Source organism: Pinus tabuliformis, chromosome 4_1 (assembly GCF_031772625.1).
Source record: "Pinus tabuliformis cultivar Carrire ecotype Pingquan chromosome 4_1, CPIR1, whole genome shotgun sequence".
Classification (NCBI taxonomy): domain Eukaryota; kingdom Viridiplantae; phylum Streptophyta; class Pinopsida; order Pinales; family Pinaceae; genus Pinus; species Pinus tabuliformis.
The window spans coordinates 927,289,222-927,303,138 of NC_142303.1; the positions used below are offsets into that span (position 1 = coordinate 927,289,222).

The window sequence follows — 13,917 nt, forward strand, 5'->3', positions numbered from 1 at the left end:
CAATGCTATACTTACAGCGATGGGTCCATAATGGCTATAGCATTTGTCAAACATTTTACTAGTACATAAATATGATCCTTCGTATGGCTGACATTTCGCAAACATTTTACAACTAATTAAATCTTATCCTTAGTTTTTTCCGTCTTAAAGAGTAATTATGTAGCTCCGTGCACTTTTTTAATATCGGCATACTATATAAAATAGAATTTATTAGTATAATAAATTCCAGTGACGGCAGCTGAATGAGATTTACGCTAAAATATAGACCTGGGATGGAGCACAAAGTAAGACGGTATACAGTTTTCAAAAACTCTAAATCCTACTTCTCTAGCCACAATGCCCCTAATTTCATCTGCAAAGCTTCAAAATCTAAAAATCCTCCTTGTCTGAAATTAGAAGTTGGATAATGGAGGGAAACACAAACATTGACAGTTAGTCAAGGAAGATATTGTTTGCCAAGAACGATTCAGCATGTAGAAACAGAAAATTACAGCATCAAGTAATATTTTCGACTCTAATATTATGCTTAAACCGTTAACAAGCATCATCATTACATTGCAATTATAATGAACTCCAACAAGCAACAGCTACACGGAAAGGAAGGTACAAATAAAGAGGAAAATTATATATATATATATATAATATAATCTACATGTGACTTCAAGCATTAACAAATTTTTATAGAGGAATGTAAATTCAAATTCCAAATATAAAGGTCTTTCAATTGCCTGGCCTGGTTAATTTTCTAGAAGGCCAGCATTATTTAATTATGTACTTTGCAAGTGAAATAAATTAGCAAGATGCACCAAATGAATATGATTCAAAATTTAAGATAATGAACACTGAAATAGCTACAACATAAAATTCGCTGAGATTCCATACTACCTAACCGGAAAAAATTAAGAGAGAAAATAATTACATTCTAAACGAGAAAACATTTCAAACTAGGTGGAATAATGAAAGTTACAACTCAGTAAAAATTTGGTAACAAATGGAGTCCAGTGCATTCATCCAGGGAGTCAATGTAATTCTGAATCGTGCAGACCATAAAATATTTCAGATATCTGACACGATAACTAATCCACGCTTTTCGGCCAAAAGCTGTTCACTTAATGTGATCAACTGTAACCATCCAAAGACAAATTCTGTCTAAAAGAATGGCACAGTATCTTCCTAAAAAAACTTATAAACTTCGAGTTTCCAGCCATTGAAAATAGCAAACTGGGGGCACAAGAACTTTTCTTGTCTCCTAACAAGCCTGCCAGATATATATTCATAGAAAAAAGGGAGATGAAACCTATAGTTAATGAATAGAGCCATATGATATTTCAGGTACTTTCACAGATCCAGTCGATGTCACTAAAGGTTTGCTGTCAAATTTGGCTATTCCAGCTGCTCAATAAAATATCACAGGTGGCAGTTAGTTGAGTTTTTATATTAAAATATTTCAGAAATAGCACAAATAAACTAGCTACTGCAGCTATTTACATTGTCTTTTGTCGCATATTCAAAGCCAAAGACTCTAAGAATTTTGCTGATCTCACCTTCCACCTTAAGCAATAAAATTATCTTCTCCCACACTTTCGAACTAAGTTGCTTCACTGGATTTAAAGTTTCTTCCTGTGCCTGCCCAACATATTAAAGTGCAACTTTTAAAGATAAATTCTACTGATTATATATTGACACACAATGAAGCTTAACATGAAAATAGAGTCAATAGTTGTGGTACAGTTACTCAACATGATCATAGAATCAATGGAGGGCAATAAGGTTAAGAGAAACACCAGGAGCTGGAGTTAAAGCATTGAATTATACAGTGCCAAATATTTGAACTCCAACATTTGAGACATAATAGGACTAGAGAAGGGGCACATGGTATGGAGGGCACATGGCATAATGGCGAACAGGCTCAAGGAACCAGTAGAAAGTATCTAACAGTGTGAAAGATATTAGTTCAGAAAAAAAACGTACAAGCAAATAGCAAATGAGGAACCCAAATTGATTTTAAACAACTGCGTAAGCCAGAAGGGACCACCATGGTTATAACATTCAAGATATAAGACAACTAACATACAAACATCAGAATGATTTACATAAGAGAGAACAAAAATCATTTCTTGGTTTCTGCGGAATTCTCCAAGCACTCGTGCACTTTCTTGCCAACACATTGATATCCTTTACAAGCAATGCAGCAAAATCAAAAGATTGAAAATTTGTGTTTCTGCAAATATCCTTGATCCTACATAGTTTCCTATCACTTTAAACAACAAAAATCAAGATGACAAATCATTATTGCAATGAAGATACAAAAGGAAAAATCATCAGAACGTTAGACCAACTCAAGACATAAAACAAGAAGTCAAATGTTCTCATATCATCCAAGAAAGAGGGAAAATCAAAGATCTGTTAATTTCCTAATACCAGATCTAATTTATATCCCAAGTAATGTTTATAATCCAGAAATTTATTTAACCCATTATATTATTTTCTGAAAGTACTGAATAAAATACACTGGTATTTTTAACAGAAAAAATTGACAGCAGAAGCACAAGTAGAAAATCAATCACACAGCAGAAAATTATAAACCCTCCAATTTATCCTTCACTTTGATTTCTTAAAATAAGTGATCCCTTACAAAAAAAAATGGCCTACAGAGAAATACAGAAATTTACAGCAATTGAACCTAGAATTTGGCTCCTTGAAAATTCTGATCTATATCCCAAGACCTGTACATCCACTTTAGTGCAGGTCTACTACACATGCACACCTGTTGAAGCTCTCCTCCACAGGGCATGTGCGTCCCAGCACCAAATCATGCAGCACATGCAAGTTCTGGCCTCTCCTTGTGTGGCACGTGTGAGCTGATGCTCACTCTATGCGGCATTTGCAGGTTCTGCAACACAAATTCATCACACATTCAAGTCCCCTGTGCTCTTCTGAAGCCCTCCTTGCTCCACTTGTGCATTGTTGCTCAGAAAATGGCACAGCCCTCTTAGCTTTGAGAAGCCATGGATGAATTTCATGCTGTCTTTTCAGTGTACTAAAACATTTTACAGGAGAAATAGCCATTTCCTCGTATCCTATTCATAAGGCAATTTTGTTCCCTTAGTTTTATTTTCATTTTGGCCTCGTCTACATGACTTTCAAGAACTTCATTCAAAGAGGGTATCCAAATGGGGCATCAAAAATCCAAAAACAATACTTCGACATATGCTATATTTGAATATGTAACTTTCTCTTTCATTTGGACAGTGTTTGACATCAGTGACAACTTCTTTCAATAGTGTTTTATGTGAATTTGGATTATGAATTCCCACATTTGTTGCGTCATAGGTTCAAATTTTAGAAATTTAAACAGTGCTCCACAAAACAGCAAAAGCCATTGGACCCAATGTGGGAGTATGGTGAACCGTGTGAGGGAAATAATAGAACAAAGGAGAGTTGCAAGCTATGTGGAATGGAAATGTTTGGCAAAATCACCCCCATGAAATACCACCTTGCCAAAATCCTAGGGCATGAAGTGGATATTTTCACTACAACTACCCCACACATTGTTCTTATTACAAAGAACTCAGTTCTTGATATTGCAAGGAAGAGAGATTAAAGGGAAGAATTGAGGAATTGCATGGACACTGTTACCCACCAAAAAGGGGAACCCCCATAGGAGAAAACTTTTCTCTTATTTTGGACAGCCAAACAGCCAACAACCCTACACATTACCTTAATGATGATGACATGCCCATCCCTTCACCATCTACACCAGTCACTACATCTCTTACCATACCGCATTCCTCTTGAATTAAGGTGGGCTACCACTCAATAGGTACTTTGATCATTTTGTAATCGGGTGCTTTTACTCAATGTTTTGGGAATTTTGTATGGATAAATGGCTAATCTAGATGAGTGACTGATCTTGACTATAAATCTATTCTCTCACCTTACCAGGGGGTTAATTTTTAACACTAGAAGTGGATATTTTCACTACAACTACCCCACCCACTGTTCTTATTACAAAGAACTCAATTCTTGATATTGCAAGGAAGAGAGATTAAAGGGAAGAATTGAGGAATTGCATGGACATTGTTACCCACCAAAAAGGGGAACCCCCATAGGAGAAAACTTTTCTCTTATTTTGGACAGCCAAACAGCCAACAACCCTACACATTACCTTAATGATGATGACATGCCCATCCCTTCACCATCTACACCAGTCACTACATCTCTTACCATACCGCATTCCTCTTGAATTAAGGTGGGCTACCACTCAATAGGTACTTTGATCATTTTGTAATCGGGTGCTTTTACTCAATGTTTTGGGCATTTTGTATGGATAAATGGCTAATCTAGATGAGTGACTGATCTTGACTATAAATCTATTCTCTCACCTTACCAGGGGGTTAATTTTTAACACTAGTCCAGTGATACAGAAGAACTCAGCAATTATCAGCAAGATATATATTTTATTAATAATCAAAAATGAATGAATGCTTTACAGAGTGAGAGGCCCAGGCTTAAATACAGCCCTACGTACCTCTTGGTGAATGGGCATGATCTTTGATCATGCCCTATGCCCTAATTAAAATAATAGTTTATAGAATAATTAATTTTTATATAACATTGCCTTCCTCTCAAAAAGATGCTTTGTCCTCAAAGCATATGTAACGACGGATGTTGTTGACAAAACGCCTCAGTCTCCCAAGAAGCTTCTTCTTTTGGTAAGTCCTTCCACTTGATCAAGTACTCTTTGATTACTCGCGATCGTAGCTTCCTTTCCCTACATGATATGATACCTTCTGGCTATAGAATAACCCTTCCTTCGTCATCTAAAGTCGGAAGTGTTGTCTGTGTTGATTGATGTTCACCAAGTGCCTTTTTGAGACAGGATACATGGAAGACATTGTGAACACGAATTTTATCAGGAAGCCTTAAATTGTATGCGACTTGGCTGACTTTTTTGTTGATCTAATATGGTCCATAAAACCTTGGTGCCAATTTATTTTTTCCTTTTTGTTTTAAAGACTGCTGCTTTTGAAGTTTGACAAATACCCAGTCTCCAACTAAAAATTCTCTTTCGGTTCTATTTCGGGCAGCTTCCTGCTTCATACGATTCCTTTCTTATTTAGATTTTCTTTTAGAGTTCAGACGACTTTTTGGGTTTCTTCTAACTGGTTTTTAACAGTTGGCAACTTCGTCTCGATGATAGCAAAGTCCTTCCATTTCAAAGGTTCGTAACCATACAAAGCTTGAAAATGAGTCATTTTTGCCGACGTGGTAAGTGGAATTGTACCACCATTCAGCGAGATGTAACCATTGAACCCACTTATTTTGTTTGTCTATGGCATAACATAAATAGGCTTCTAAACATTTATTGACAACCTCTGTTTGGACATCCACTTGAGGATGGTAAGTTGAATTCATGTTGAGGTAGGTTCCTATATGATTGAAAAAATCCTTCCAAAAATTACCCTTAAATTTCGCATCTCTATCGCTAACAGTGACCTTGGTAAATCCATGTAATTTGTAAACATTTTTGCAAAATATCTCAACGATTTGCTTTGCGGAGTCCGATTTCCTCATTGCAATAAAATGAGCACACTTGGCGAGTTTGTCGACTACTACAAGAATTTTATCCTTGTTGTCAGACACAAGTAAACCTTCGATAAAGTCCATTGATATTTCCTCCCATTTCTGATTTGGGATGTTGAAGGGATGAGGTAGTCCAGGTGTCATAATATTTTCATTTTTGTTCCTCTAGCATTTGTCGCATTCGGCTACATATTTTTGAATATCCTTACTCATTCCCTTCCAAAAGAATGGTTGTTGTGCGTTATAGTAGGTTTTAGAAAATCCTATATGTTTGGTTGACAACGAATCATGTTACTCTTTGAGAACCTTGGCTTTAAATTTGGAATCTGCATTCAGATAAATTCTTCCCTTGTAACATAGATCGTTCTTCCATTCAAATCTTGAATTCTAAGGAAGATTATCGATTATAGCACTTGTTTCTAGGTCTTTTGCATATTCACTTTGAATCTCATTAAGCCATTCGGGGACAACCACTGAAATTGCAAGTAATGATGGTTCTTCGTCTTTCCTTGACAATGCATTAGCTATTACATTATCTTTCCCTTTCTTATGTAATATATCCATGTCAAAGGTAGTGATTTTTTCTATCCATATGTTGAAGACTATTATGATTTGTTTGTATTAAGAACTTACTTCCCAATAGATATTGTCTCCATTTGGCTAATGCGTGCATAATAGCAAGCATTTCCTTGTATATAGACTTGAGACGTTCGTGCTTATTGAGCTTTTTGCTTTGAAATGTGATTGGGTGACCATCTTGCATTAGTATTGCTCCTATGCCAAAACCTGAACCATCACATTCAATTATAAATGGTTTTGAAAAGTCTAGAGTTGCCAATACAGGGGCAATAGACATAACTTCTCTAGAGTCTTCAAAACACTTTTCTGCTTCATGATTCCATTGAAATGAGTTCTTCTTTACAAGGTTCAATAGGGGTGTGGTTATATGGGCATAGTTTTTAATAAATCTTTGGTAATACCCAGTCAACCCTAAGAATCCTTTTAGCTTGGAGATATTAACTGGTTTGGGTCATTCCCTTATAGCCTTGATCTTATTAGGATCTACTTTTACTCCTTCCTTGGATATTACAAGTCCGAGATATTCTACTTCTTCCTTCCCAAAAGTGCATTTGGACTTCTTGGCATAGAACTGATGCTCTTCCAACACAGTAATAACTTTCTCCAAATGTTGTACATGCTCCTTCCAAGTTTTACTGTAAATTAAAATGCCATCAAAGAACACTAACACAAAATTCTTTAAATATGGACGGAATAGCTCGTTCATAGTAGCTTGGAATGTTGTTGTTGCATTGGTTAAACTGAAAGGCATTACTTTAAACTCATAATGACCTTCATGTGTTCGGAACGCAGTTTTTGCTACATCTTCCAATCTTATTCTGATTTGGTAATATCCTGACCTTAGGTCCAATTTGAACAAGTATTTAGCACCATGTAGTTCATCCAACATTTCATCAATAAAAGGAATTGGAAACTTGTTTTTAATTGTTATTTTGTTTAGCCCTCGATAATCGATGCATAATCTGAACAATCCATCTTTCTTTCGAACTAATACAACTAGACAAGCATAAGGACTTTTACTTTCTGAGATGATGCCATACCTTAAAAGATCTTGGACTAATCTCTCAATTTCTTTTTTTGATGATGTGGATATCGATATGGTTTGATGTTGATGGGATTTGATCCTGCTTTGACTTCTATTCTATGAAACCGGATTTGTTCAAAATGGTCGACGTGTCGCGAATCCGTCGAATCCAACATGATTCTTGCAAATCATGTCTGGAAATCGAGACACGTTGTGTCCGATTGGGACACGATCGAATCTGGATCGTGTCCCAATCGGACATGACGTGTCCCGATTTCTGGACACGAATCCGGAAAAAGTCACCCGCGCGGCCTTAAAAAGGTGATTTTGTTGTTGTTTTATTTCACTTTCTCTTCTCTATTTTGTTGTGGGTGAGTTGTGGGTTTGTTGTGAGTGTGTTGGAGCAAGGAGCAAAGGTTGTGGGAGCGTTTTCAAGGAGATTCAAGCAACAGGTAAGTGCATTTCCTCTCTATTTTTTTTGCATTTTTATTACAGCAGTTTGCATATGCATTTCTTTTACAAATTTGTGCATTTTTGGTTTATTTTTTTACAGTATTCATGGCTCAATCAAAGGCAGCAGGGAAGGGGCAAAGGAAGGGGAAGAATGTCCCCATTGGAGATGCCCCTCCTCCCCCAATTTCATCAGAGTCTGCTGCAATAATTCCCTCTATTACAAGTAATGTTGAGGGAAGACATCCTCCTCAATGTAACATTGAGAAATATCCCTTGTGGAAATATGTCACAAGAGAGCAAGGGCCAAGTAGCAAGGTGAAGGGAGGAGGCAATGTGAATTGGAGATGCAACTTTTGCCACAATACTTTCACGAGCACATATTTCCATGTGAAAGACCATTTGTTGGCTTTACCAGGTTGTGGAGTTGGAGCTTGTACAAAAGTGCCTTTACCAAAGAGGAAAGAAATGGAAAGAGAGTCCAATGTTGGTATGGAAAATGTGGCTACAAAATAAAAATAAAACCAAGAATGATGACCCCCTTCCAGTTTAGGAAAGGCAGCAACAAATTCCCATTTGAGAGTTCGAGTGGGGGACAAGCAGCAAAAAGAAAGGCAATTTCACTTGGTTCAAGGGACAAGATTTTTCAAAAGGAGAAACAGGAAAAGCTTGATCTCAACATTGCCTTCTTTTTCTATCAAAACTTCATATCCTTTAATGTTGCACGCTCACCTCTATTTATTGAGATGTGTCAAGCTCTAACTCAAGGGGCTCCATTAGGGTATGTGCCTCCTGGTTCAGAGAAGCTTAGAACCAAATTCTTGGCGAAGGCAAAAAAAGAGGTGCAAAAAATGCTTGAGCCTATTAAAGCATCATGGCCAACATCTGGGGTTAGCATTGTTTCTGATGGATGGACAGATCCAACACGGCACCCACTCATCAACTTCATGGTGTCTTCCTTGAATGGTCCAGTTTTCTTGAAAGCAGTGGATACACTTGGAGAATACAAGGATGCACAACATATGGGTAAATTGTTTATTAAAGTTATTGAAGATGTAGGTGTTGATTCTCGTGTGCAAATCATTATAGATAATGCACCTGTTTGCAAGGCTACTGGCATGATTGTGGAAGCTAAATATCCACGAGCGTTTTGGACACCCTGCATTGTCCATTCATTGAACTTAGCATTGAAATCCATTCTTCTGATGTGCTTTGGATTAGTAATATTATTGAGGATGCACGACATATCCATAACTTTGTACAAAATCATACAAATGCCCTCACTATCTACAAGGAGTACAGCAATTTAGCATTGTTGAAGATTGCAGGTACACGGTTTGCCTCTTCATTCATCATGTTGAAGAGGTTGAGGGAGGTCAAGACCACTCTTGGGGCCATGGTTATTTCAGCGTTTTGGTCTTTTTGGAGAAAGACAGATCAAGTAGCCTCTAAACTGGTGAAGGACACAGTGCTAGATGATGCTTGGTGGGAGAGGGTAGATCTACTTATCATGGACGTTATCATTTCTTTGCTTCAATTTGCAGATACAGACCAACCCATCCTAGGAGAGGTTTATGAGGGATGGGATTCCATGATTGAGTTTGTGAGGAGCATTCTTTTACAGAGTGAGTGCCCCAAGTACGAGACATCACCAGAAGCCTTCTTCACCACTATACAGGATATCTTGTCAGCAGATGGGGCAAGAATTACACACCTTTACATTGTCTGGCTCACTCATTGAACCCAAAATACTGCAACCATGAGTGGCTGAATGGTGGACCTTCCCGCAAATTCCCTCACATGGATGGGAAAATCTCATAGGGGAGGAAAGATGCATTCAGACAGGTTTTTCAAGATAGAGCATTGCTTGATGAGGTAGAGGATGCCTTTGCAAAGTTTTCCACTGGCAGTGGTCGATTAGGAGGATATGATCTGATTAGAGACAGGGGGGCTAAGAAGCCCTATTCTTGGTGGGCAAATCATGGGGCAACAAGCCCTCTACAACAATTAGCCATGAGGCTCCTCTCTCGGGTGATTTCATCCTCTTGTTGCGAGAGGAATTGGAGCACATATGGGAATTTGTATAATGTTAAGAAGAGTAGGCTTGAGCAGTCCAGGGCAGAGACAACGGTGTATGTGCACACCAACCTTCGTCTTATTTACAGGCAGACAGAAGAGTGGTTGAAGGGAAAGACAAAGATGTGGGATGTCTTTCTTGATGACATGGGTCTGGACTGGACAATAGTGTTGAGTTGGCATTGGCCAACATGGATCTCAATGATCTAGTGCTAGAGCCTATCAGATTTGATGATGGTGATACTGTAGAGGGGTCATCCTCCACACCAGCAAATGCAAAGATGACTATGGATACAAGGGAGGAGGATGCAGCAGAGGAGAGAAGTGGTGACCATGATGATGAGGACAGTGATGTTGATTTTGATGATGACTATGAGGATTGATGATTCATGAGTCATGAGCTATGTTGGGTGTGGAGCCTGATTATCTTTTGTATTCAAAGGTATCGCCACATTGGACCCCAGTTCGAAATGGGGCGGCAACGCCGCCCGTAAAATATTCGCTACAGGGGGGGTCGAGGGGGTCGAGGGGGCAGCGCCCTCGAAGCTAAGAATAGATGTAAAATTACCTTGTAAAAGTATAGTAATTTCTAGTCAATCTGAGCCGTTCATTAAGCGGAGATCTGACGGTAGAAGTTATGTTTAATTTAGGGTTTTTTGCCCTAGAAGGCAACCCCTCACTATATATGAGGGAATTGTATTGCATCTATGTAGATCTGTATTCTGAGTGAGAAAGAGAGAGGAGATTGAGAGCGAAGAGGGTGTTATAGCGGATCTGTTGTAGGTTGTATCTCTTCAGTTTGCTGGATAATATAAAAGGAAGGACTGGTTGTTTCTCCATGGACGTAGCCCAAACTGGGTGAACCACGTATATCTGTGTCTCTCTTGTTCTATGCGTTTTCTGTGTTTATATTTTTGCAATATTTTATGTGTTCCATTGCTCCGTAATATATGATTTTCTAACAAGCTACCTACTGCCTGGAGGCTTGTATACTTGTAGTTGTTTTGTATTTTCTGTTTCTATTTGCCATTGGCATCACACTACCTATGTAACACGTTTTGATTTTGATGACTTAATGAGAAAACTACAACTGTCAGTGTCTTTATCTTACTATCTTGTCTTTCTCCTATTGGATCATTGATGAATTGAATATGTATTATGAATTCAGAATTTATAATTTATCATTTAAGTGACATGTCACAAATTACAATTGTATTTGAATTTTGTATGTATTATCACTATGCATAATGTTACTAACTTACTTTGTAAATGGTAAAACTTACATCTAGATGAAGATCTATGTTTGAAATCAATGAATTTGTATCATGAATGAGAATTTGTGTAAGAAATATCTAATATTTAATATATATATATATATATATATATATAAATATATATATAAATAAAATAATATATAACGTATCCGAACGTATCTTGTTCCGGGGGGTCAACGTGTTTGTATCCGACACTCGAATCCCCATATCTGTCGAATCCCGAATCCACGTGTTAGGTAACTTAGCTTCTATTGTATGCTCGATTTCTCTTTTAGGCAGTGTCTTCATTGGCAGGTCTTGGAATACTTTTTCATGTTTTTGAATTAGCTCCTATACTTCTAGTGATTCTTCATTGACCATATTTGAAGTTAACATTTCTAACTGATGACACTATACTAGATAAGCTGGTGCTCCCTTCCAAATCATTTTCATCATCTGGGATGATGATACAATTTATTTTCAGGTGGCTGGAATCCATGTAATTTGTATTTTTGTCCTTCCCATTTAAATTTTATAAATTGCTTTTGATGGTTGGCAGAGTAAGTATCGAGGGTTTGTACTCATTGAAGTACTCATTGAATACCTAAGACCATATCCACTCCACCTAATGGTACAGTGTAGAATGGGGATTCTAAATTTAAGTCTTGAATCTGCAATTTGACTTTATGGCATTTCCCTACCTTTTCAATTTTTTTACTGTCAGCTACCATAACCTTCATGTTGGGCATGGGAAATGAGCAAATGTTGAGTCTCTTCACCATGGTTGAGTCAAAAAAATTGTGGGTGCTACCGGTGTCGACCAGAACCATCACATTGTTCTTCTTGATATGTTCTTTTAACTTTAATGTCTAGGGTTGTGATATACCTGTCATAGCTGATAATGATACTTGCAGAATTCTCTCATCATCTAGTTCTGGAGAGAATTCTAGGGCGTCTTCGATTTCTTCCATCTCTAATTCATCATTGCCTGAATCATTAATTGCTTCACATTTATACAAGTTCTTGGTCTCTTTTCCTTTAGCACACCTATGTTTAGGGTCCCACTTTTCACCACAACATTTGCACTTGCCCTCTTTCATCCTTTGCATTTCCACGTTAGTTTTGTCTCCTTCACGAAGATGTGGTGGAACATATTTTGTATTATCCAAGTTCGCAAACTGGGGAAATCTTCGTCTCGAATATACTCTTTCAGCCTTTGGCCACAGCATCTTTTCAAATTTCTTTTCAGCAACTTCTTCTTTTTGTCTTGCTACTTCTATCGAGGTAATGTCATGAAGCTCAAGTTCTGCTTGTCGATGGGGTTTAAGTCCCGAGGTGTACAATTGAATGAGACGAGTTTTAGATAATCCAAGTACTCGTGTTGCTAAAGTCTCCCATTCTAGAGTGTAATCATCCACATCTCCCTTTTGTTGTAATCTAGTGAGTGTTGAGAAGAATTATTCTTCCTTGACACCATGGAACCTTTTAAAGAACTCATTTTTGAATTTCCTCCAACTGATTGCAAGTGTCATCTTTTTCCACCACATATACCAATTATATGCTTCGCCTTCCATTTTAATAGAAGCATGCCTAATCTTTTCGTCATCGTTGTCAATACCATAAATCTCAAAATATTCTTTTGCTTTATTGAACCAAGCAACTTTGCATTTTTCATTATCGTTAAATTTGGATAGCTCACGCTTTGCTCTTCATTGATATGTTGCTATTGGCAGAGCTGAAAACAACATATTGGTGTATGGATTCTAGAGTTGCCTATTTTCAAAATTTGTGTTACTATTTCCTTCATTAGGTGTGGAAGATGTCTTTGGAGACTCGAGCTTCTCATGAATCTGACGAGTAATCTGAAGAATTGAGATGTTGAGTAGCTTCATTATTCTGGGGTATTTGATCGAGTGTAATCTTCATAGTGTTACAAATACAGGTCAACATCACCATCGCTTTATCCACTTTAACTGAAAGGTCTGCCTGATCCTTTTTAAATTCATTCTTGTTCTCCTCGAGTTGACTCTCTATTCTCTTTGTTGTGTCCTGCAGTGCCTCGATTTTGTTGCCATGTTTGGTCACCTTAGCCTCAAGTTCTATCATTTTTTTATTGAAATCGGCCATCGACATTGATGTAGCCATCGAGCGTGTATGAGGTGGGGTATACTTGTCCAACGTAATAATAATTTTTTTTAAATTGACCTAATATATATATATATATATATATATATATATATATATATATATATATAATAAAATGACTTTATAATAATTTTATGTAATTATATAACTATATAATATGTAATTATACAACTATATAATATCTAATTATACAACTATATATTATATAATTATAATATGTAATTAGGTTCCGGTTATGGCGAACAAGACAAGGACATGGTTGGGATTCACGAGAGAGGAGAGAATGGTGGAATCCACGACGGAATGGCATGTCGTTTCGACCAGCAGAAAAAAAAGTTGTGGATGGCGATGGGACAGGGCACGATGACATCGTTGATAGTTAGACAGGGATGCAAGAGTGCACGGGAAGGCTGTCGGAGAGTCCACAGTAGTTAGCTAGCAGAAGTTTGAATAGGAACAAAGACATGACGGGGGCACAGACGGAAGTTTGAATAGGAACAACAGACATCAGCAGGTTGACAGGAATGCGAAGGGGGAGAAGGGAACGGATGACAGCGAAATGACTGACAGGGAAACAGTGTGGAGGCAGGTAGCGATGATGGCAACGGTGATGGTCGTGGATCGTGGATGAGCTGGTTGGACGACAAAGCAAGCAGCAGGCTTAAGACAGGTACATCGACAGCGAAAGGTATGATGGTAGCGGATCGAACAGTGATAGGGTCTGGGGAGCTAACCTGCTCTGATACCAAATGATATAGAAGAACTCAACAATTATCAGAAAGATATATATTTTATTAATAATAA

General features: G+C 37.7%; 1 protein-coding gene across 2 annotated transcripts in view; it reads right to left on the bottom strand.

The window, feature by feature from the left end:
- Window positions 1–915: 915 nt before the first annotated feature.
- Window positions 916–13,917, bottom strand: part of LOC149179196 (methionine--tRNA ligase, cytoplasmic-like) — a 231,167-nt gene continuing 218,165 nt past the window's right edge. For both annotated transcript variants that reach the window (XM_089420561.1, XM_089420559.1), the window contains 2 exons: window positions 1,545–1,626; window positions 916–1,392 (listed from right to left, as the gene is read on the bottom strand). In XM_089420561.1, the coding sequence (XP_089276687.1) occupies window positions 1,304–1,392; window positions 1,545–1,626 (171 nt within the window). In that variant the 3' untranslated portion in view covers window positions 916–1,303. The remainder of the gene's footprint in view (window positions 1,393–1,544; window positions 1,627–13,917) is intronic.